The sequence below is a fragment of the Canis lupus genome, chromosome 11 (assembly GCF_048164855.1).
Source record: "Canis lupus baileyi chromosome 11, mCanLup2.hap1, whole genome shotgun sequence".
Taxonomy (NCBI): domain Eukaryota; kingdom Metazoa; phylum Chordata; class Mammalia; order Carnivora; family Canidae; genus Canis; species Canis lupus.
The window spans coordinates 23740484-23761919 of record NC_132848.1 but is presented as its reverse complement, the minus strand read 5'-3'; the positions used below and the strand labels follow the sequence as shown (position 1 = coordinate 23761919).

Sequence of the window (21436 nt, the reverse complement as noted above, 5' to 3'; positions counted from 1 at the left end):
CAGGGGGAATGGCAGAGGGAGAAGCAGACTCCCCCCTGAGTAGGAAGCCCGAAGCAGGACTTGATCCCAGGACCCCAGGATCACGACCTGAGCCAAAGGCAGAGGCTCAACCTGCTGAGCCACCCAGGCACCCCGAGAAGTGGGTGCTTTTTTTTATGTTAAGGAGAGAAAAGCAAGCCAGGCACCCAAAGGGCATTTCCTTCCGTCCTCGAGCCCTAGCATGTCCTTGTGTGCGACGTGTCCCTGGTTCTGTGTGCTTCTCCCTCAGGGTGTCGGAAGGACCCTGTGCCCGGATCCCGAGAGGTGGCCTTGGGACGGTGTGCCTGGGCCGCCCTGCCCGGCGGCAGAGCATGTCCCGGCTGGACCTGGAGCAGCTGGCCGAAATAGGTAAATGTGTCTTCTCCTCCGGCCTCGTCCTGCGAGGAGGTCATTGGCGCGTTTGCTTTTAATGCATAATATATGTATGTGACTCGGGAAGTCGGCCCCTGTAAAGAGTGCCCGGTGAGGTCGTCCTCATCTGGGGTCGTACCAGTCCCCTGTCCCAGCCGGCCACACGGAGTGCCTTTTTAATCTTTCCAGGGCACTTTTGCACAGGTTCAGATGAGCCCCTGTGGGCGATGAGAGCCACCCTCCTGGGTTGTTGGGGGGCTCAGGTGGGATGATAATCCTTGTTCGCTGCTGAAGGCCACGCGTGAAGGTACCAGATTCTGTATCCCCATGTCACAGACCAGCAAACTGAGGCTCAGGGTAACAGGGAACCATGTCAGAGCCAAGCCTCTGGAACCACCCCTGGCGTTTTGGTGAAGATCACATGTGTGTATGTTTACATGAAAGGCTATTCCTTGGTTGGTTTTTTTGTTTTTTTGTTTATAAATAAAACCAAACATTTATTTACGTGGAGGAATTCCAACCCTGGATCTTTCACATGTGAAGGATGACATATTCTATGTGTACACAAAGCAAGGGGTGACAGGGCTGTAACAAGCAGTGTGGCCTTGGGCACTCATTCCCCATCTCTGAGCCTCAGTTTCCATTTCTGTCCACATGGAGGACAGTATTCAGCCCTGAGGCCTCATTCTATCCCTCCATGGTTCTGCATCCTCATCAGGTGCATAGTGGGTACACAGCAGAGGTGGGTGCATAGTAGGTGCACAGGAGAGGTGGGTGCACACTGAGCAAATGCATAGTGGGTACACAGGAGAGGTGGGCACATAGTGCACAGGAAAGGCGGGTACATAGCAGAGATGGGTGCTTAGTGGGTGCACAGGAGAGGTGGGCACATGGTGGGAGCAGAGAGAGGTGCATAGTGAGAGCACAGCAGAGATAGGCACATAGTGGGTACACAGGAGAGGTGGGCACACACTGAGCAGATGCATAGTGGGTTCACACTAAGCAAATGCACAGTGGGTGCACAGGAGAGATGGGCACATAGTGGGTACACAGGAGAGGTGGGTACATAGCAGAGACAGGTGCTTACTGCGTGCACAGGAGAAGTGGATGCATGGTGGGAGCACAGGTGCATAGTGAGAGCACAGCAGAGATAGGCACATAGTGGGTACACAGGAGAGATAGGCATGTATTGGGTGCACAGGAGAAGTGGGTGCATGGTGGGAGCATAATAGAGATGGCCACATAGTGGGAGCACAGCAGAGATAGGCACATGGTGCACAGGAGAGATGGGCACATAGTAGGTGCACAGGAGAAGTGGGTACATAGCACAGACGAGTGCATACATGGTGCACAGGAGAGGTGGGTGCATGATGGGAGCACAGCGGAGACAAGCGCATAGTGAGGAGGCACTGCGCAGAGGGACAGTGGTTGCACAGCTGAGGCATGTGACTCCTATAAAAAGACCTCAGGAGGCCCCCTCGTTGCCTTTCTTCCTCGGGAAGACAGCTGACTTCCTCTAATCCTCGCCGTCTGCCGTAGAGCTGCAAAGAGATGAAGAGGAGGCAGCTGCCCTGAGCATGGCGGGAAGGCCCTTGGTGATGCCCACGACGGGAAGGCCCTTGGTGGTGCCCACGGCTGGCCAGGACCCGGCGCTGAGCATGGATCACCCCTTCTACGACGTGGCCAGGCACGGCATCCTGCAAGTGGCAGGTGGGTCGCAGCTGGTGGCCCCAGGCACACTGACAGTGCCGCGTCCCCGTGGCACGGGCGGGTTCTTCCCCGCTGCTTCACTCCAGCTGGCTGTGGCCACAACGGGAACTGAAAGAACCTGCCAGGGTTTTGACATGCCTGTCGGAGTCAGAGCATCGCCGGGTGCTCCGGGAAGCCAGCAGGCGGCGTTGGTCTTTAAGGAGCAGAGGCCAAAATTAAACGGATTGCTTTATTAACCAAGGACGGTGTTGTGCTGCTTCCCATCAAAGGGAACAAACATCTGCCCACACTTAGAAGATGAGCAGCCCCATGGCCAGCAGTGGGTCTGGGGGAATTTATTGTGTCACTTTGACGAGGCCTGAGGGGTCAGGGCCGCATGGTGTGTTTCATGGGGGCAGCATTTTAGTTGGGGTCCCCCGGGGGGACAGAACCAGGAGATACAATATCCAGAGATACAGTAAGAGGAGGCTTATTGTAGGGATTGGCTCTCGCATGACCGTGGAGGCTGAGAAGTCCCAAGATCTGCCGTCTGCAAGCTGGGGACCCAGGAGGACCGGTGGTGTAAGTCCTAGCCTGGGCTCTGGGGAACCAGGAGCACTGGTGCTCCCAGGTGCCCGAGGCCTGGAGAAAGTGGGTGTCCCAGCTCAAGCATAGAGCAAACTCGCCCTATGCCCTTTGGTTCCATCCAGGCTCCTAACAGATTGGGGTTGCCCTCCCGTGTTGGGGTGGGCGACCTTCTTTCCTCAGTTCAAAAACTGCTCTCCCCTGGAAGCACCCTTGCAGACACACCAAGAATACTGTTTTACCAGCTGTCAGGGCCTCCCTTTGCCCAGTCGGGGTGACTCGTGGAGTTAGCCGTCATGGGCAGTGACCCTACCATCTCACCTCTTTGTCCTCTGCACCAAGCTCCATAAACAGTAGTTCCTGTCCCAAAGGAGCTGGAGACTTGTCAAGGTGATGATCAAACAGAGGGATGGTTCTCAATAGTTGGAGGCTCTAGAGACACAAGTGCTAAGTATTTTGGTGCACACTAAGTGCAGAGGCCCAAGGAGAGGATGGGGATGGACAGGTGGACAGCCATTCCAAGCCCCAGATGTTCATTTTGGAGAACTGTTAAGGTTTAGGGAACAGGGATGGTTGCTGGATCCCATGTGGAGGCACAGGTCAGGTGCTTCCTCAGAAAAGGAAGGCAGGAAACATAGGTATTTTTCATAAGAGGAAAAAAATACATTATTTATGTTAACATGCAATGGGTTATTTTTAAGGATTTTTAGGATTTATTTAAGAGAGAGAGAGAGCATGCACACATGCATGAGCAAGAGCAAGGGGAGGAGCAGAGAGAGAGGGACAAGTCGACTCTATGCTGAGTGGAGCCCGATCCCACCACCCTGAGATCATGACCTAAGCCAAAATCAAGAGCCAGAGGCTCAATTGACTGAGCCACCCAGACACCCCTGCAATGGGTTATTTTTAAATGAATAAATATTTTTAAAAATTTAAATAAATATTTTAAACTTTTCTCGTTCAGATTTCTAGTATGGTCAATTTCAATAGAAATAACCTGCTTTTTAAAAAAATTTAAGACTCTTTGAGGGCTGGGGCACCTGGGTGGCTCAGTTGGTTGAGCCTCTGACTCTGGTTTCGGCTCAGGTTGTGATCTCTGGGTTGTGAAATCAAACACATTGGGCTCCGCGCTGAACTCGGAGTTGGCCTGGGATCCGCCCTCGCCCTCGCCCTCGCCCTCTCCCGCTGCCCCTCCCTGAGCTCGCACCTGCTCTGCCTCTCTCTAAAATAAATACACGTGCTGCCGAAGCAAGCACCGTCTCTAAAATAAAAGAATGAAATCTTTTTTTTTTTTTTAATGACATCTTTAAAAAGCAAAACAGGAACAACTCCTTGAGGGCCTCGGTAACTTTTAAGAATATCAATGGGTTGGTTCCAAGATCTAAGTCTGCGAAGTGGTGGCCTTGTGCGTGAGCTGTCTGGGTGGATGTCCCTTGTGTGCTGGGGAGGAATGTGTGTGTCCTGCCGTGTCGGGCGGAGAGTTTTACGTATTCAGTTCGGTTCAGTTGATGAATGGTGTCCACATCCTCTCCTTCTCAGTCACTTCTGTGTCTCCTTCCATCATTTGCCGACCGGGGTGTGTTCAAAGCGCCCTGATTGGCATTTGTTAGTTCCTGCCTTTGGTTCTATCTGCTTTTGTTCCATGTGTCTCGACGCTTTGCTTTTAGGGGGCTTGTCCCCTTAGGATTGTTACGTCTTCTTGATGCATTGACCCCTGCCTAAAGGGTCCTAGCAGCGTGGGGTGAGGTTCCCAGGGGCGCAGAAGGAGAGTTGAATCAAGGGCGGGGGGCCCTAGGAAATGAGTTGGGGTCATTCCTTTAATGCAGGCCTCATCTCCACCTGCTGGGCAGGGGACCTGGGGGCCGGGACAGGGTTCCTTCCTGAAGCAAGGCTGTCGGCGTCCTCGAGGTTTTTGGTGGGTCCTTTGGCACCACCGTTCAGGGTCTGTGGGCTGCCCTGGGTTGTGAGCAGGTTCTTCCAGAGGCGCTCCAAGGTCATCTTAGTGGGACGCCTGAGCCCAGTCTCGAGCTACAAGTTTCCTTACAGGGGGGTGGGGAAGGATTACAGCTTGAGTCCCTGGATTCTGGAGACTTCTCTTGTGTTAGACCAGAATTCTCATTTAAATAGCAGCTTCTCTAGATGTTAACTGTCTTTAGGGAAGATCTGATGGCCTCAGGCCGCCCTCTAAAGATGCCAGCCCAGCCAGAGGACCTCAGGAGTCCAATGGAGGCGGCTGGAGCAAAGCTGGGCGGAACCAGCTCTGCACGTGGGTGACACAGACGTCATAGTCCAAGAACTAGAGCAACGGAAATCTAAACACTGCAGCCTGAGTGACGCGGCGGCTGAGGAGAGAGGAGTCATTAGAACACAGATCAGCATCCTTGAAACCCCCGTTGGCTTTTCGATCAGAGCACCCACTGGAAGAGCCCCTGGCATTGCCTCACGGAGGGTCAGCCCTCTGTCCCCTCCTCCCAGCCTCACCTGGGCGTCCGGTTCTGTCCCCTCGTCCCCTCATCCCTCACTCCGGTTCATGCTCCTCTGTGGATGGCCTGCCCGGGGCGGGGACGGTTCACCACCTGGAACCCTTCCTGCTCTACCAGGAGGTGACGTGGGCCACGCTGTGCCTCCTGCCACAGTGATGAGCAGACATGGCTCCCCACCAAGGGGAGCCCCCCCATTTCCTCTCTGGGTGTCACCTCCCCCAGAACTGGACGGCCAGGTCTGCAGCCAGAAACCAGGATCTTGTACAAAGTAATAATGAAAGATCTGTCAATATTTAAGGGATGTGCACTTGGCCAAGCAGAAGCTCTATGAAATTGTGAATCCTTACGATAGCGTTTTGTGAATACAGTTGACGTGAGGATTTTAAGAAACGGGTCACGTCTGGAGCTCAGCGTGGGGCCGGGGCCATGCAGCCAGAGCAGATGACGTGGTGGAGAGCAGAGTGCACGGGGACCAGAGAGGCCGGAGGTCTAATCCAGAGACACGGAGGCGGCGAGGGGCAGACCAGAGGACAGGCAGGTCTGGTCTGGTCCTCCTGATTGACAGGCCGCCGCCCCAGACCCGGATCTTTCGCCCTCAGTTTAGACCCGGGCCCGGCTTCCCTGCAGGTTGCAGACAAAAATGGGTCTTCAAGTTTCCTTTCTGCGAAAGAGATGAGCAGCCTTAAAACAAAAACCCAAAGGGACAAGCTCCCCAGTCCTTCCTGGTCAGGTCGCGGCCGCCTCTATTATGCATTTGAGTCGTGCTTCCCTCGGAGCAGATGACGGATCGTCAGGAGCGCGTTCCGGGCCATGGCTCCGGGAGCCGTTTCTTTATTCATAAACTGGGCTCTCCCGTCTCGGGGACGGTGAGTGATGTTGGGCTGTGCACAGCAAGGAGGGGGAGACGGGCCATGAATTAAACTGACGCCTCGCAGAATTTGCATTTTATTGATAGTTTTCATTTCGTTCCACGTTATATCATCCGGAAGCCCATTTTCAATATGCTGGCCGGTGTTACCCGAGAAGGACGGAGGGGCATTTACTCGTATTGACTGGTGGTGTTAATGCACGTGCTGCGTAGACTGCTTAATAAGTGGGGGGCCGGACGCACCTGGGATTTCTCAGGGTGGCCCAGGAGGCCTGTGCTCAGGCAGCTGTGGAGCTTGTGGGGCGCTCGGGGGCTGGGGGTGCCGCTCTGCCGCTCGCGTGGCCTCTCTGGGCCTCAGCTTCCTCTTCTTTTTTTTTTTTTTTGTCAGCTTCCTCTTCTGTAAATGAAACCGCCACCTGGAGACACCTGCCGTCTGCCCTGGCCTAGGGTAACGGGTCACATTTATTGAGCACTTACTGTATGCCAGTGCTATGCCGTGACTTCGTCGGTGTTACTGACTAGGACTTCCCACCCAGGTTTCTTTTTCTTTTCTTTTCTTTTTTAAGATGTTATTTATTTATTCTTGGGAGACCCAGAGAGAGAGGCAGAGACACAGGCAGAGGGAGAAGCAGGCTCCTTGCAGGGAGCCCGATGGGGACTCGATCCCAGGACCCTAGGATCATGCCCTGAGCCAAAGGCAGGTGCTCAACTGCTGAGCCACCCGGGTGCCCCACTCCCAAGCCAGTTTTATGATCGTGCATGTACCGCGGAGCAGCAGAGAAGCTGGCTCGGGGCTGCCTGGATGTGAGGGGACAGGGACTCTGTCCCCGGGGACACGGCCCAGCCTGTGCTCTTCCTCTGTCCCTCTCTCCTGTTTTACTTTTTCACAGTCCCGGTTGGCCCACCACCACCCTCGCTGTGAGCCCCGTGGGTCTGTCCAGTCTGAATAATGCTGTGATATTAGCTTGTGGGGTGTTTCAAAATCTGTTGAGATGAAGAGAAGATCTTCATTAGGTGCTTCATTAGGTGCTGTTTTGGGTTTCAGGGGAGCACAAAGCCTTCAATAGTAGCTCAGCGTCGTGCGAGTTGATGGACCGTGCAAACAGTAGGTGACCCGTAGTGTTGATGCAATGAAGGCATGAATGTGCCAGTGCTTTGTGCAGGCCCCTCCACGGCCCTGCCTCAGTGGCTTGCCCGAGCTGTGCTCTGCCCTTGTTTGAGGTGGTGGGTGGGAGGGGCTTGCGGCCTGTTCCACGCTCCTCTCGTGCCTGAACCGAGTCCAGACTCCCCGGGTGGGAATTCACCCTTCGGACCCTGACCGTCCTGGGCTCTGCACACCCTCCACCTTCTGGGCTGGGGTCGTGCGTCCCCTCACCTGGCCAGCACAGTGGGTCTCAGCAACCACAGGCCTGGGGTGCATGGACAGGCCTGAGCCCCTCCCACCCGCCGTCGGTAAGCCAGCATACCGGGCCTGTGGTCCAAGGAGGGCAGTGTGCTGGTGACTGACGGGGACCCGCCGTGTCCTGGCATCCCGGCCCATCAAGTCCCTCGGGTTTTCCAGGAGTCTGATGTCACACTTCTCACTGGGCATTTCCTGCTGCTCATCCTTGGTCCCTGGGTGGCCTTGCTGCGACCCCTGTGGCAGGGCACCTGGTCCCCATGCCTGTCCCTTTTCCTCTGTGACGCTCTGGTGCCTGGCACTGAGTTCTGCTCCTTAGTGTCCCTTGCGGTGGTGGGGTGTGGATGTTCTGCTTGCTGCCTCTTTCCAACCACGACGTGCTTGACTGTGGCCCACCATGTGGCTCAGTGGATGGATCTGCTAGGTCCCACTCTTCCTGGGACCCAGTGGTCTGGGCAGCTGCTCCTCATGCCCACAGGCCTCCTGGCCCAGCATCCACCCCAGGCCATCCTTCCTCTGTGCTGGGGACCTTCAGTCCTGGACGAGGCTCAGCCCCTGCCCACAGCTGCACCCAGTGCTCCCCTCTCGGCTCCTGTGTCTCCTGCGAAAGGCCTGGCAGCCCAAGCCAGCACGGGGCGGGGGGGAGCCCCTCCCCAGTCCTGGAGGTCACGGTCTCCCACCTCCTCACTCCCTTACTAGGCAGCCTCTGCTTGGGACGTCCTGCTCCAGGCCACCCTCCACCAGCGGCCAAGGGCCCTTCAGAATGACTCATTGGATGGCGTCCCTGACTGTGACGGTGTGACCCAAGCCTAGCCAGGTGGAAGGGGCCGCAGAAATAGCCTGGCTGCCGGAGCCCCCGTGGCTTCTCAGGGGCTCGTGAGCTGGGCGGAGGCCCTGTCCCCACATCGCTGTCCTTGGCCCAGCACGGGGAGGCCAGGGAGGGCCGCGCCTGGTCTTTCTCCCCGGAACTGAGCACACAGTGGGCCATCCGCGAACGCTGGCTGACCTGGTCTGCCGTGGGCCCACTTGTTTAGTCCATCCCAGACTTTCCGCATGGCCTGCTTCCGGTTGATGATGCCACGCAGTGATGTTGACCTTCTGTCACGGGTGTTAACTTTCTCTTTCAGACCTCAGGGGAGTTAATTCCCGTGTCTTCTTAGCCACATGGACGATTCCCCGCTGGAGGAGCAACGCTGTCCCTTTCCCTGTGCCACACGGGCGAGTGTGGACGCAGGTCCCCTGGCCCCTAAGGGGGTAGAAACCGTGGGAGGCACGGCCGTCGGCGGGGGGATTTGTGCCTGAAGCCCCCATGCGGTGAGGCTGATCGCCGTGGGGCTTCCACCGCAGTCCTTCCCATCCGGGGCTTTCTAAACACACGAGGCATGAGCCGAATCCCTAAGGAGCCTCGGCATTGAGGACGTCCTGTGTCTGGGAACCAGCACGGCTCGAGAATTCTGAATGTCGGAGTAGCTTCCGTGTCCAGACGTGTCCTCAATAACAAGCAGCTGCCCCGGGTGTGCCACCAGGGCAGGGCCTGAGCCTGCACGTGCGTGTGCGTGTGCGTGAGTGCATGCGCCGTCCCGATGAGTTCAGTTCAGAGCTGGAAGGGGTGGGAGAGCCTCGCTCTCATCCTTGCTCACTTTATTTATTTATTTATTCATTCATTCATTGACTCATTTATTTATTTATTTATTTATTTATTTATTTTTAAAGACTTTATTCATTCATGAGAGCCACAGAGAGAGAGAGAGGCAGAGACACAGGCAGAGGGAGAAGCTGGCTCCATGCAGGGAGCCCGATGCAGGACTCGATCCCGGGTCTCCAGGATCATGCCCTGGGCCCAAGGCGGTGTTAAACCGCTGAGCCACCCCGGCTGCCCATCCTTGCTCATTTTAAATAAACCTTGAAAACAAAGGTAAATGCTTCTTCACAGTGAAAGGGGGTCTAAAGTTGTATGATTTCTAGAAGGGTCCCTGCTTTCTTCAGGTTCTAGGAGCAGTCTCAGTCCATTGGCAACGGTGGAGTATTGGACACGATTTGAGGATAGACACAGGCTGCAAGCCTGGGTACTGGGGAGCGCTGGCCCTTGGGGAGCATCCCCCCTGCCACTGTCCCACGTGTGGTGAGCACTACGGCGTCTAGACAGGCAAGGGGTCAGCCGGGTCATGCAGGGGGCCAGCACCAAGTGTCAGGACTCCAGTATGCTGTGAGGTCACGTGCAGTGGTGACTGGGCCCAAGCGACCCTCTGCCTTCTCCAGGGCCGGGAGGCCTGGGGGCGCTCAGTGGGGCGACCTAGTACGGTGGGGAGGAGGCCGCAGACGGCATGGCCAGGCACCAGCTTGGAAGCCAGATGCATCTAGGCTCCAGAGCTGGGTGCCCCCGGCCCACCGTGTGGCTTTGCCCTGGTGACTTAATCCCACCAGGCCCCACTTGCCCGTTGGTCAAGGGGAGAGATGGTGCCCAGTGTGCAGGCTGGTGGTGAGCACGAGCCTGGCCAACGTATGCAGAGTGTCGTGTCACAGATGCTATCTGCCACCCGCCTGGGCCTCTTGGGTCAGGTGGGCTGCTGGGGGGCCACGAGAAGGCGGCCTTGGGCGCTGGTGGGGCTCACGCCCGTGTCTGCTCCTGCAGGGGAGGACCGCTTCGGGAGACGAGTCATCACGTTCAGCTGCTGCCGGATGCCCCCCTCCCACGAGCTCAACCACAGGCGTCTGCTGCAGTAAGTCCGTCTGTGCCTGTGCTCCTCCACACGCCCCTGTGTGTGTGTGTGAGAACGCTCCCTGTGCACACACACGCACCCCCTGTGAGCACGCGTGCCCTGTAGGCTGCCTTCCCCGTGCACATGCCTCTCCCTCACCGTCAGCACAGAGGATGTTCAGGGTTAAAGGCTCATATATGTAGATGGGCTTGCAGGTCCCTGAGCAGGTGTCCTATCCTTTGCCAGGTCACCAAATCCACCTGCGGGACTCATGGCTTCTCCACCTACAGGCTTAAGCTCTGAGACTAGACCTCAGGCCCTCTGAGGCCTCCGTCCCTCTCGGGCCCCCACTCGCCCCCTGCATCTGCTCAGTCTCCTCTGCTCAGAAGGAAGGCCTTCCACTTACCTGTGTGTGGCCTTGGCCACTGTCGCCCCCCCCTTTGTCTTGCCCCTTGTTGCTGGCGTCCACATGCTCTGCGTGATGGCCACACTGCTTCAGGCAAGTCCTTCCTGGCAGGAGCCCCTGAGCCTCATGACAGGTGCTGGGGGAGTCAGCGCGTGCTGACCACAGTGACTGCACAGACCCCTCTGGGTGGGCGGGAGACTTGGGGTCTGGAGAAGACCGAACTCTCTGAGGGCAGCTCCGCTTGGATGACAGCACTGCTCCCATTCCCGCTTCTGACCATTCCGCCCAACCCACTTCTCCACCCGGAGCCCCCCAGCTCTGATGAAGGCAGGAGTCAGAAGCCCTTGAGAGCCTTTGGGTTGGTGGTTTTTTTTTTTTTTTTAAAGATTTTATTTATTTATTCATGAGAGACACACAGAGAGGGGCAGAGACACAGGCAGAGGGAGAAGCAGGCTCCTCGCAGGGAGCTCAATGTGGGACTCGATCCCGGGACCCCAGGATCACACCCTGAGCTGAAAGCAGATGCTCAACCGCTGAGCTGCCCAGGGATCCCCCGATCTGTTCCATTGAAGGATCTTCTGACAGCAGCAGGAGATACAGCGGAGACAGCAGGAACCCTGATGGTAGCAGGGGCTCCGGGGTCTCCAGCCAGCGCTGCCGCCGCCGCACAATGAGATCTGCTATGGAATTCATGAGGTGCCGGCCTCCCGGGCAGGCTACCCTGGACAGCAAGCTGGGCCTCCTGGGAGGTACAGGCCTCCCCCCAGCACGCTCGCAGTGTACGGGGCACACACATGGGGACGCCGGATGAGGGAGACCTCTTAGCTGGGGCCCTCCAAGGTTAACCCGCTCCCTTGTCTGATTACTCCCTCCGCGGCCCTACATAACCCAAGACCGACTGACCAGTGGCGGGGTCGGCCGGCCCTGAAGGTCTCCTGAGGGGCCAGGAGGTGTTCAGGATTTGTTTTCCTGTAAAGACAGAAGTGCCCCCGACAGACGGAAAGCAGGAGGCTGTAGGAGGCAGGGATTTAATTGACTCGCTAGTGGCTGTGGGCTTGCTCTTGGGCCAGGAGAATGTTTGGGAACCAGATGGAGGGGGTGGCTACACAACATTGTGAGTGTACTAACTGCCACCGAATTGTTCGTTTTTAAATGGTTAATGTTATGTTACGGATTTCACCTCCATCCAAAAACACCTGCCTCTGACAACACCTGGTACATTGTGTTTTCTCACGTGCCTGCCTCAGAAACCTTCCCCTCCAGAAGGAGGTGGTCAGCACAGCCTCTGTGACCAGTTGTGTATGTTGTTCACTGCACAAGGGCAGCATGATGACCGGTCCGCTGTCCAGCTGCGGCTCTTCTCACTCGACGCCGGAGGGTGTCGATCAAGAGGAAGGAGCACCTTTCTCTGGTTGACTCAGAGGTGCCCTGTGGGCTTCTTGGCCTTTCTGGGGAGAGCCCCACGGCAGAGTCTTTTCTGTGCTTCCATGGAAAACACCGCCATCACACACACCATCCTCCCTGTCTCTCTGTCCAAGCGGTGGCTTTCTCGTGGCCAGATGTGTGCTCCCATTTTTGAAATGGGTGAAGAAATAAGTCCGTGCCTTTGAAGCTCAAGCAGTAATTTAGTTAATGACTTCCTGTGCTGAGCACACGCCGCAGATGTGCCCCGGACGCGGGGAGAGCTCGGCATGTTGCAAGGAGAACCAGGGAGCGCGCTGGGCCAGCGGAAGGGGCCCCGCTTTGACTGGAAGTGTGAGCTGACCAAGGACCTTCCCCGATCTCCCCGCCGCTGGCCGGCCCTGGAAGGGTCGAGAGATGCAGAAGCGACCGTGAGTTCCCGGCGGTGCTGGTGCCCCGTGCGATGGGAGGGAGGTCACAGGCTGGCTTCTGCGGCCAGGGTGACAGATGACGGTTCCCCCGTGGCTCAGTCCGCAGGTGTTGGAGCAAGTGCGTCGGAGCGTGGGCGCCAGAGCTGCTTCCACTACGGATAAGCCCAGACCTCGGACACAGCAGGCCAGCTTTGTCTCAAGCTGTCGTGCCGGAGACGACGGGTGGGGGCGCGTGGCTCTCTGGGGGCAGGACAGCGTGGGCAGGGGCGTGGACTCGAGCCAGGCTGTTCCATTCACGTCCTGGCCCTGCCTACCCCTTCCTGCTTCCTCGGCCAGCCTCAGTTGACTCCTCTGTAAAATGGGCCTACGGTGCCTGCTTCCAGGGTTCCTGTGGGGTTTAAGTGAGTAAATTCATGCAAAGCCTGCTCTTGAGAGTCTGTGCTTTGGGCAGAGGGCACTCTGATGGTGCTTTGGAGGCAGATGAGCAGAGGAGGAGCTGACCTCCTTTTGTGCAAGATAAAGATTCCACCGCAGCATCCTGGCCGTGGCGGGTTCTGCGAGTTTCTCCCGGAGTGATTCTGCCGACACTCGTCCCCACGGGCCCCCGGCCCACGCCCATTGCACCCAGAGCTCCCGGCAGGCCGCCCTCGCAGGGCACGTGGTGAAAGCAGGTGTGCCCCCCCGCCACAGGCCCCCGGAAGCCGGGCTGAAGTAACGGCGAGATGTGCTTCTAGACGATGCCCCGGTCAGCCTGGTGTGCCCCCTCCGTGTCGGCGGCCCCTGCCCACGATCGTGCTGGACTTCGGAGAGGGCCTTCGGCCGCTCGTCTCCTACAGGTGGCTGGACGAGGCCTTTCCAGGCGGGTCCCCCAGCTGCGGCCGGGAAGGACCAAGGGTGGGAGGCGCTCGTGGGACTCGTACAGCGCCGTGTGGTCACGTGGCAGGCAGAGCCGGGATTGTGCTTTATGGTGCTGAGAAAAAATGTCCCGAGCCAATCTGGATGGAAGGAATTGCAGAAGGGCCGAGGAGGCCATCCTGGGTGCGAATCCCAGCGCGTCCTCTGTTCCCTGTGGCTCTGTCACTCATCACGCATGTTGGAGGCACAAAACAACACATTTATCCATTTGTTCCCACAGCCAGACGTTGGCAGAGCCGTGCTCCTCCCGGGGGAGCTCTCCCTCCAGGAGAGGAGCCTGCCTTGCTTCCAGCTCCCGCGGCTATGGACAGACCATCACCCTCCGGGTCCGGGGGCACACCCCCTAACATGATTTCCCCTTCTTATCTGTCTTGTCTGGACACATGGACGTTTAGCGCCCGCCTGGATAATCTCGGATAGACTCCTCCTTGCTGGGACCTTACCTTAGTCACACCCTCAAAGACCCCCTCCCGAATAAGGTCACATTCACGGGTTCCAGAGTCCAGAGATTTGCTGTGGATGTCTTTTCTGGACCATTTTTTGGCCGGTCACATCCCCTTGCTTGCTGTGTACCCAGCCTCCCCTGACAAATGGGGACAGGGCGCCCTGCGGGTGGGTTCCCAGGTGCCCCAGTGTGTGCGTGCCCCCACGTGACCTGGTGCTGGCACCCACTGGGCTTCTGTTACGGGGAAAGCGTGTTTGGTCTCAGTGACGGTGAGAGTGTGTGTTTTGTGACCAGGTATTTGAAGCACACACTGGACCAGTACGTGGAGAGCGACTACACCATCGTCTACTTCCACTACGGGCTCAACAGCCAGAACAAGCCATCCCTGAGCTGGCTGCAGAGCACCTACAAGGAGTTTGACAGGAGGTGTGTGCCCTGGGGCCCTCGGGGTGGGGCCTCGGGGCCACACTGAGTGAGGGGGCACCCAGGGCAGAGGTTCGGAGGGGTCATGGCTGTGTCACGGGAGGCGGGGAGAGGTGGGGAGCTAGGCTGAAGGAGCTCGGGGTGGGTGGGGTCGCCCCCCTTCAGGGCAGGGGCTCCATGCAGCTTTGTCGTCTAGGGCAGGGGCAGCCAGGCAATGTCTCGGCTCCATGGGCCATCAGGTTTCTGTTGGGTTCTACTCACGTACTACTTACTACGTAGCGCAAGAGCAGCCACAGATAACACACCAAGAGGTGGAACTGGGTTTTTTTTGTTTTTTTTTTTTAAGCTTTTATTTATTTATTTATTCATGAGAGACAGAGAGGCAGAGACACAGCGAGGGAGAAGCAGGCTCCACGCAGGGAGCCCGACGTGGACCCGATCCTTGGTCTCTAGGATCAGGCCCTCGGCTGAAGGTGGCGTTAAACCGCTGAGCCACCCGGGCTGCCCCGGAACTGGGTTCTAATAAGACTCTATTTACAGACGCTGGAGTGTGAATTTCCTATCATTTTCACATATCATAAACTGGTGATCTTTTCATCTTTTTTGTACCCAACCACGAGCTATGCAAAAGCCCTCCTCAGCTTGTGGGCTGTACAAAAGTAGGTGGCCGGCCTGATGTGGCCCGGGTGCCCCAGGTGCACCAGCTTGCTGACCCTGGTCTAAGAACTGTGACTGCACAGCCGTCTTCCAGTTGCCCTTCGTGCTTGCTCAGCACTTTACAGTTTGCCAGGGGCTTGCTGGTGGCTCTGTCGGAGAGACGGGCAGCGTGCTTCCCAGGGCAGGACACGCCGGCCCCGGAGAGCAGGGGTCTCCCTCTACGTCCCTCACCTGGTGCACGGCAGGGCTGGGACCCCACCTGAGACCCTGTCTCCTGTCCCACCCGAGGCTCCGCATCACTTGGGCACAGCTTGGCGCTGGTGGATCTTTCCTTGAGCGACACCTTGCCTAACAATCGACCCTTTGGCCAATAGACTGTGTGACCAGGCCTTCGCGTGCCTATTCTGGCTTGCTCCGGGTTTTCCTTCTCCAGGGCCTTTCATGCCCATGATGGATGTCCTCCTATCAGACCTCCGAGTGGGGGGCATGGTGGCAGGGAGCGCCCGGTTTCCCAAGGCCTGCCCTCCTGGGCTTTGGGTCCTGCTGCCATTGCCCAGAGAGTCTTTGGAGGGATTTCTTGGCTTTCTGTCCTGTGTCTTAGGGGAAGGATTGTTGCTATACTTTGTGGCCATTTACCGGGCACTGCAGGTGCCAGGCCTTGCGGGGGAGCTGGAGGCAACCGGGCCCTGGCTCTGGAGCCTCCCCTGTGAAGCTTTCCTGGGTTGTCCCCAGAGAATCAACAGCCCCTTCCCTGCCACCTCATGTCCCTGAGCAGACGGGGCATCCACAGAGCACCGTGTTGTGTGCCCTGCACCCAGCTGCACACCCCCCACCCCAACCCCTCTCTGTGTCTCTTGCATGAGGGGAAAGGTCTGCACATGGCAGGCTCTCAGGCAGTGTTGGATGGGAGGACGGAGGACCATGGAGGAGCGGGTGGGGCCAGGGGTGAGTGCCAGCGTTCCCCCTGGGGCAGTCAGAGAGGCCAGGCCGAGGCGGCGGTCTTTGAGCAGCTCCTGGAGGGATGGGCAGGGTGTTGCTAGGTGGCCGACCTGAGAAAGAGTATGGAGGGCTGGGGCTCGGTAGTGGGAGGGCTGGGCTGGGGGGGGTCACCTGGGGAGCCGTGGACGGAGGTAGCGGGGGACAGAGGGTGTGCTAAAGACACCCAGCTTGGTTTAGGAGGCAGTGGGGGGCTGCGGAAGGTACTCGAGGAGACTCAAGTGACAGGTTCCACAGGGCCCTTCCCAGAAGCTCAGGCTGATGGGAGGAGGTGCATCTGCAGCCCTGGGTTGAGCTGATGCAGATAAATTGTCAAATGGAAGGAGGCAAACTTGTTCTGCGTGACTCTCCTGCTTCCCACAAAGGTGGACCAGGAGGTGGGGGTTAGGATTACAGACCTGGGCTCAGTAGAATCAAAAAGGACAGGCGTTTCAGGCATCAAGACCAGCAGTGGGGTGTCGGCTGGAGTAATGAGCTCCCCATCGCCGGAGGTATGCGAGTGCAGCCCCAAATCCAGCTTGGTGAGATTTGTACTGCAGGGTTTTCTGTGCTCTTGCTGCACCCCGATGGGCTCCCTGCATTCTTTTCCCCTTGGCTGTTGACACCTCGTTCTCCATACTGTTCTCCCCCCAGGTTGCTCCTCTTAAGGGAGAACCAGGCCACGCTCCTGTGTCGTGACCCCCCGCCCCCCAATTCCAGGAAGCCGCCTCCATGTAAGGATGGACTCGGTGGCAGCTGTGCTCACTCGGGGACCCCGTCACCCGCAAGTCCCTGTGGCTCCTCCTCTCTGCATTGAGGGCCTTTCTTTTTGTGATTCCGTAGGATTTCCTTGGGAGACGCTTTGAGACGGGAGCGTACACATCTTGCTCCTCACCGGCGTGTCGTGCTCTCGCCTTTGCATCCGTTGCTGTTTCTTGGCCCAACGGGAACCGTGGTGGCGGCCAGTGAGGGTTAGGGCTGTTGGCAGTTTGCCCTTCTGGCTCGTTCCTGTCAACGCGGACGTGCGACTTCCTGTCTCGCTCGACGGGTTATAATCCATGACGGTGTTTAATGTTCACATTCAAATTCGGCCAAGCGGGTGCCCTTCCGGCCTGGCTCTGGGGACCCACAGAGGCGTCCTGTCATGCTGCACACCCCTTCCTCCCAGACTTCCTGGCACAAGGAAGCGCCCCAGCTTCCCAGCTGACGCTGTGCGCAGCATGCCCCGGGGTCTGCTCTTTGCCTTCAGTGGAGGCTGCTGTCAGGGGGCCTGGAAGTAGCACGCTTGTTGCTTTTGGGGGGATCGGCCCCTGGGCCCTGCCTATGGCCAGTTGAGGTGCTGTTCACACTTCTCTCCTTCTGCCAGGAACTGTGCATTTGCCCCAAAGCCGCCAGCAGGTCCCATCCTGCACCCCCAGACCTCACCTTGGTTCTCTCTCTCTGCCTCTGTCTCCCTCCTCTCTGGCTGCGGGAACCCTGCTTGCGTTTCCCGTGCTAACTTGCTTACCCATCCGTCCCCCAGCACCTGGTCGGGTTATCCCTCGGGCCACCCCGCCACCGCACACCCCCCTTCCCGTCCCACCACGTCCCCGAGAGGAAGCCCTGCTCACACACTTGGCGGCCGCTGCACACCTCTCCCAGCCTCTGCCCCCACCCCCGGGTCCGGCCAGGCGGCACCCTGGTCCGCGTGTGATGACCAGCTGTCGGGGGTCGGGGAGACTGGCTTGTGACCCGTGTAGATCTGCCACCGTGGCCAGCCTCAGGCTACCAGCTGCCACAGGACACGGGGTCGGGTGGACGCTTGGTGTGCACTTCTGTTACTGAGCTACAGCAGGCTAGTCGTCTCAAGGTACTCACGGCAAGTAGTAAGTGTAGGAAGATAATTAGGAAGTGCTGAGCCTTAAATATTTATTTATTTATTTATTTATTTATTTATTTATTTATTTATTTATTTATTTAAAAAGATTTTATTTATTTATTCATGAGACGCACAGAGAGAGAAGCAGAGACACAGGCAGAGGGAGAAGCAGGCTCCCTGTGGGGGAGCTCCATCCCAGGACCCCAGGATCGGGACTCCATCCCAGGACCCCAGGATCACACCCTGGGCTGAAGGCAGACGCTCAACCCGTGAGCCGCCCAGGCGTCCCTAAATACTTATTAAATATTTATTACCTTAATATGACTTCCATATGTGTTTTTATTACTTAGCAGTGGCTGTTTCACAACTGGTTCCCCAAATTCCTGAAATTTCTGACAATCGTCGGCTCTTGCAAGTGGGTAAGAGCTGGCTGACGTCCCCCCTGGGTGACGGCACGCTGGCTTGTGTGGATGCCCCTCCTCCCCTCGGGCAATGCCAGCCAGGCCACAGTCACCCTGCCTGCCCTCGCTGTCTCCACCCCAGGTGGTGCCAACCTCCTGGGCTCAGCCTCATGGCTTTGGGCTGGATTATTCTGCAGAGGAGAGGAAGCAAGCAAGCTAAGTAGCACCTCGTGTTTAAGTGGTTGCCCCCTACCCCGCAGCCTGCTGCGTACTCAGTGAGCCCCCCCCACCGACCTCCCGGTGTGGGTGAGCTCCTTAAGTGGGGGCTCTGCACTTGCAAACTGTAAAGTGCTGCATGCATGCCAGGCAGTGGTAGATGAGCAGTCCTGATTTCCCGCTTCTTTTTATTTTTATTTTTTTAAATTATTTATTTATTTATTTATTTATTTATTTATTTATTTATTTTTATTTATTCATGAGAGATGAGAGAGAGAGAGAGAGGCAGAGGGAGAAGCAGGCTCCATGTCGGGAGCCCGATGTAGGACTCGATCCCAGGACTCCAGGATCACTCCCTGAGCCGAAGGCAGGCGCTAAACCACTGAGCCACCGTGATTTCCCACTTGTGTTTTTGGTTCAGTGTCCTTAAATCGGCTCTGTTGACAGAGCGAAGGTTCTGAGGCTCACGGTTAGGGCTTCACAGTTTCTCAGCTTAGGGTGTGGGGCATGTCGCTCTGAAGTCATCTCACCCGTCCCTCCTTAGGTACAAAAAGAACTTGAAGGCGCTGTACATCGTGCACCCCACCAACTTCATCAAAGTTCTGTGGACCATCTTCAAACCGCTCATCAGGTACGTGGTGTTCTCAGTGAGGACGTCACTGGGGTGGGTTCGGGGGGATGGCCTTTGTAGCATTTGTGAAGGGGTCGTCTCCGGGCACCCATGTGTCTGGGGGACCCCACCCACCCCGTGGCTATGGCGGGTCACGGTCACGAAAGGGAAGGTCAGTGAGCTTCACCCCTGGTGTGTTAAATCCCACCCTGGCCTGAGCACCTGCTTTATGCACCTGTGTCGGGCGTCCCCAAGACCACCTCAGGTTTGGTGGTTCCCTGCAAGAACTCATGACGCTCAGAGAGCGTGGCCCACGTGGCCCTGCCGGTGGGGCCAGACACGGCTCCCAGGTCTGCAGGCTCCACTTGGAGATTTCTGGAATAGCTCCCAATGAATGCAGAGAGAGACTTCCGTGGCCAGACATCCTTTCGTTTTCGGAGGATTCCCCTCCAGTTCTCCCACCTGCTGCCTGGGCCGCAGCCACAGCCCCACACCTGTTGGGAAGGGGGGATTTTGTCCATCTGCCTCGATGCCTAACTGGGACCAGCACGCTGGTGCCGTACTTGACACAGTGAGGAAGCCAGTGCTGGTTGCCTGGCTGCCCGGGAAGGCAGGTCTGCTGTTCCTCTGCTCATTGGTGCTTTCCTTTGCCTTAGAAAAGCTCTAAGAGTTCTAGAAACCTCTCTAAATTCTTGGGGGAAAAATTCATGTGCTCCCACCATGTAGTGAGGCAGCCCAGGTGCCTTGGTGGTTCCGGAGCTTGGCCTTGTCTTTTTTTTTTATTTTTTTATTTACTTATTCATGAGCGACACAGAGAGAAGGAGGCAGAGACACAGGCAGAGGGAGAAGCAGGTTCCCCGCCGGGAGCCCAATGTGGGACTCGATCCCAGGACCCCATGATGACGACCTGAGCCAAAGGCAGATGCTCAACCACTGAGCCACCCAGGCATCCCTTGGCCTTGTCTTTGCCCCGCCACTGATCATCCATGACTCCCGGCAGGAGATGCGGCCTCTCTCTGCCGTGGTTTCTCCATGCAGCCAACCACGCTGCTTCAGTCGCTCTGTTGTTGCAACAGCTTGTTGACTTGGTACGTGCAGAGGGTTTAGAACAGGGCCTGCCTGGCGCTGGCGGATGCTCGGTGTTTGCTGCTAGCGTTGTTGTTACAAGTTTTTTATTATCCTTCTGTGATGACTTTAGTCACAATTTCCTATACACCTTATGTGCACAGCGCCCCCCAAAAACGATCCTGGGACGTCAGCCGTCGTCTCCTTGTTCCGAAGGAGAGGAAGTTGGCGCTCAGAGAGGTTAAGTAGCTTGCCTGAGGTCACACTGTGACTAGCAGCTCAGCTGGGATTCCAGCTCCAGCCTGTGTGGTTCTGCATGTTCTCCTGCCTCAGGCGTGGCCATAAGCAGGTGCCAGCAGAGAACCTTGGGAATCAGAGGTGGAGACCGTGGAGTCAGGACTGCGCTCTGTGGCCTGTCAGCTGTGCGGCCTCAGGCGGCTGCGTGACCTCTCCGAGCCCCGGAGTCCTCACTTGGAAGTGAAGAGGATGAGTGCAGAGGCTGTGCGATGCCCCAGAACAGCAGTGTCCCCGGGCCCAGCCCCTTCCCTCCTCACCCAGACCCTCTCTGAAGGTGGGCCTGGAGATGCTTGGCCCCGAGGCCTTTCTGGGGTCTGAGGGGCAGGAAGCAGGGCCCTGCGTGCATCTGCCCTCCAGAGGCTGGTGACCAGCTGGAGGGGGTCAGGCAGGAGAAACAGCGAGAGTTGGGGGCCGCTCCCCAGGGGCAGGGGGCTGGCTCCAGAGGCCTCCCTGCAGCTCCAAGCTGACATCTCTGCCCCCCTCCTCCTCCCCCTCCGCAGGTCATAGGGAAGGACAGGCCCCTCCAGGCAGGTGGCTGGGGTGCTGGGGTGCGTGCACCAGGTCTGATTCCCGCTCACCCACTAGGGGGAGCCAGTGCACGTGGCTCGGCCTCCCGCGGGCTCGGCCTCCAGGTGCGCTTGTGATAAAATGCTCCTGGGCTTTGGTGACACAGGGGAAGAGGGTCTGGGGGTCTGCCCACCGCCAGCGTGGACAATAGGGTCGTGCCCTTGAAAACGTGTTCAGAGGGCACACCTCACATTGCGTGTTGTAAGCACATATACAAAGCGAGGGGACGCCAGGAACACATCCTAGACGATGGCTTGTGGCCTTGGCATCACGGGTACGCAGGTGTCCACACTCACCACATCGGGCATGTGAAATGCGTCTGGCTCTCTGGACGCCCGTGACGAGGAACGAGGCTGGCGGTGATCATTTACCAGCAGCAGGTGCCAGGCCAGGCCCTTGACTGTCACCCGCTGGACCCCCTTCGGGTCTCTGCCTGCAGCCCGGGGCACCGGCCGCTCAGTCCGAGCACGCGTGGCGTGTACCAGGTGTCAGAAGCGTCCGGAGGGAGCACCCGATTCCGAGGGGGAGATGCTGAGGCCTGGGAGGCCGGGGAGGCCGGGAGCGGATTCAGCCCGGGCACCTCTCCATGCTGCTCGCTCCAGGCTGGCCTCCCGAGTGACACCGTCCTGGCGGGAAAGCGGACGGCACCTTGGGTG

General features: G+C 57.7%; 1 protein-coding gene across 5 annotated transcripts in view; it reads left to right on the top strand.

The window, feature by feature from the left end:
- ARHGAP8 (Rho GTPase activating protein 8) overlaps positions 1-21436 on the top strand; it is a 67026-nt gene that overhangs the window by 18470 nt on the left and 27120 nt on the right. For all 5 annotated transcript variants that reach the window (XM_072843578.1, XM_072843579.1, XM_072843580.1 and 2 more), the window contains exons 2-6: positions 269-387; positions 1930-2100; positions 10047-10134; positions 14006-14137; positions 18786-18872. In XM_072843578.1, coding sequence (XP_072699679.1) covers positions 269-387; positions 1930-2100; positions 10047-10134; positions 14006-14137; positions 18786-18872 — 597 coding nt within the window. The remainder of the gene's footprint in view (positions 1-268; positions 388-1929; positions 2101-10046; positions 10135-14005; positions 14138-18785; positions 18873-21436) is intronic.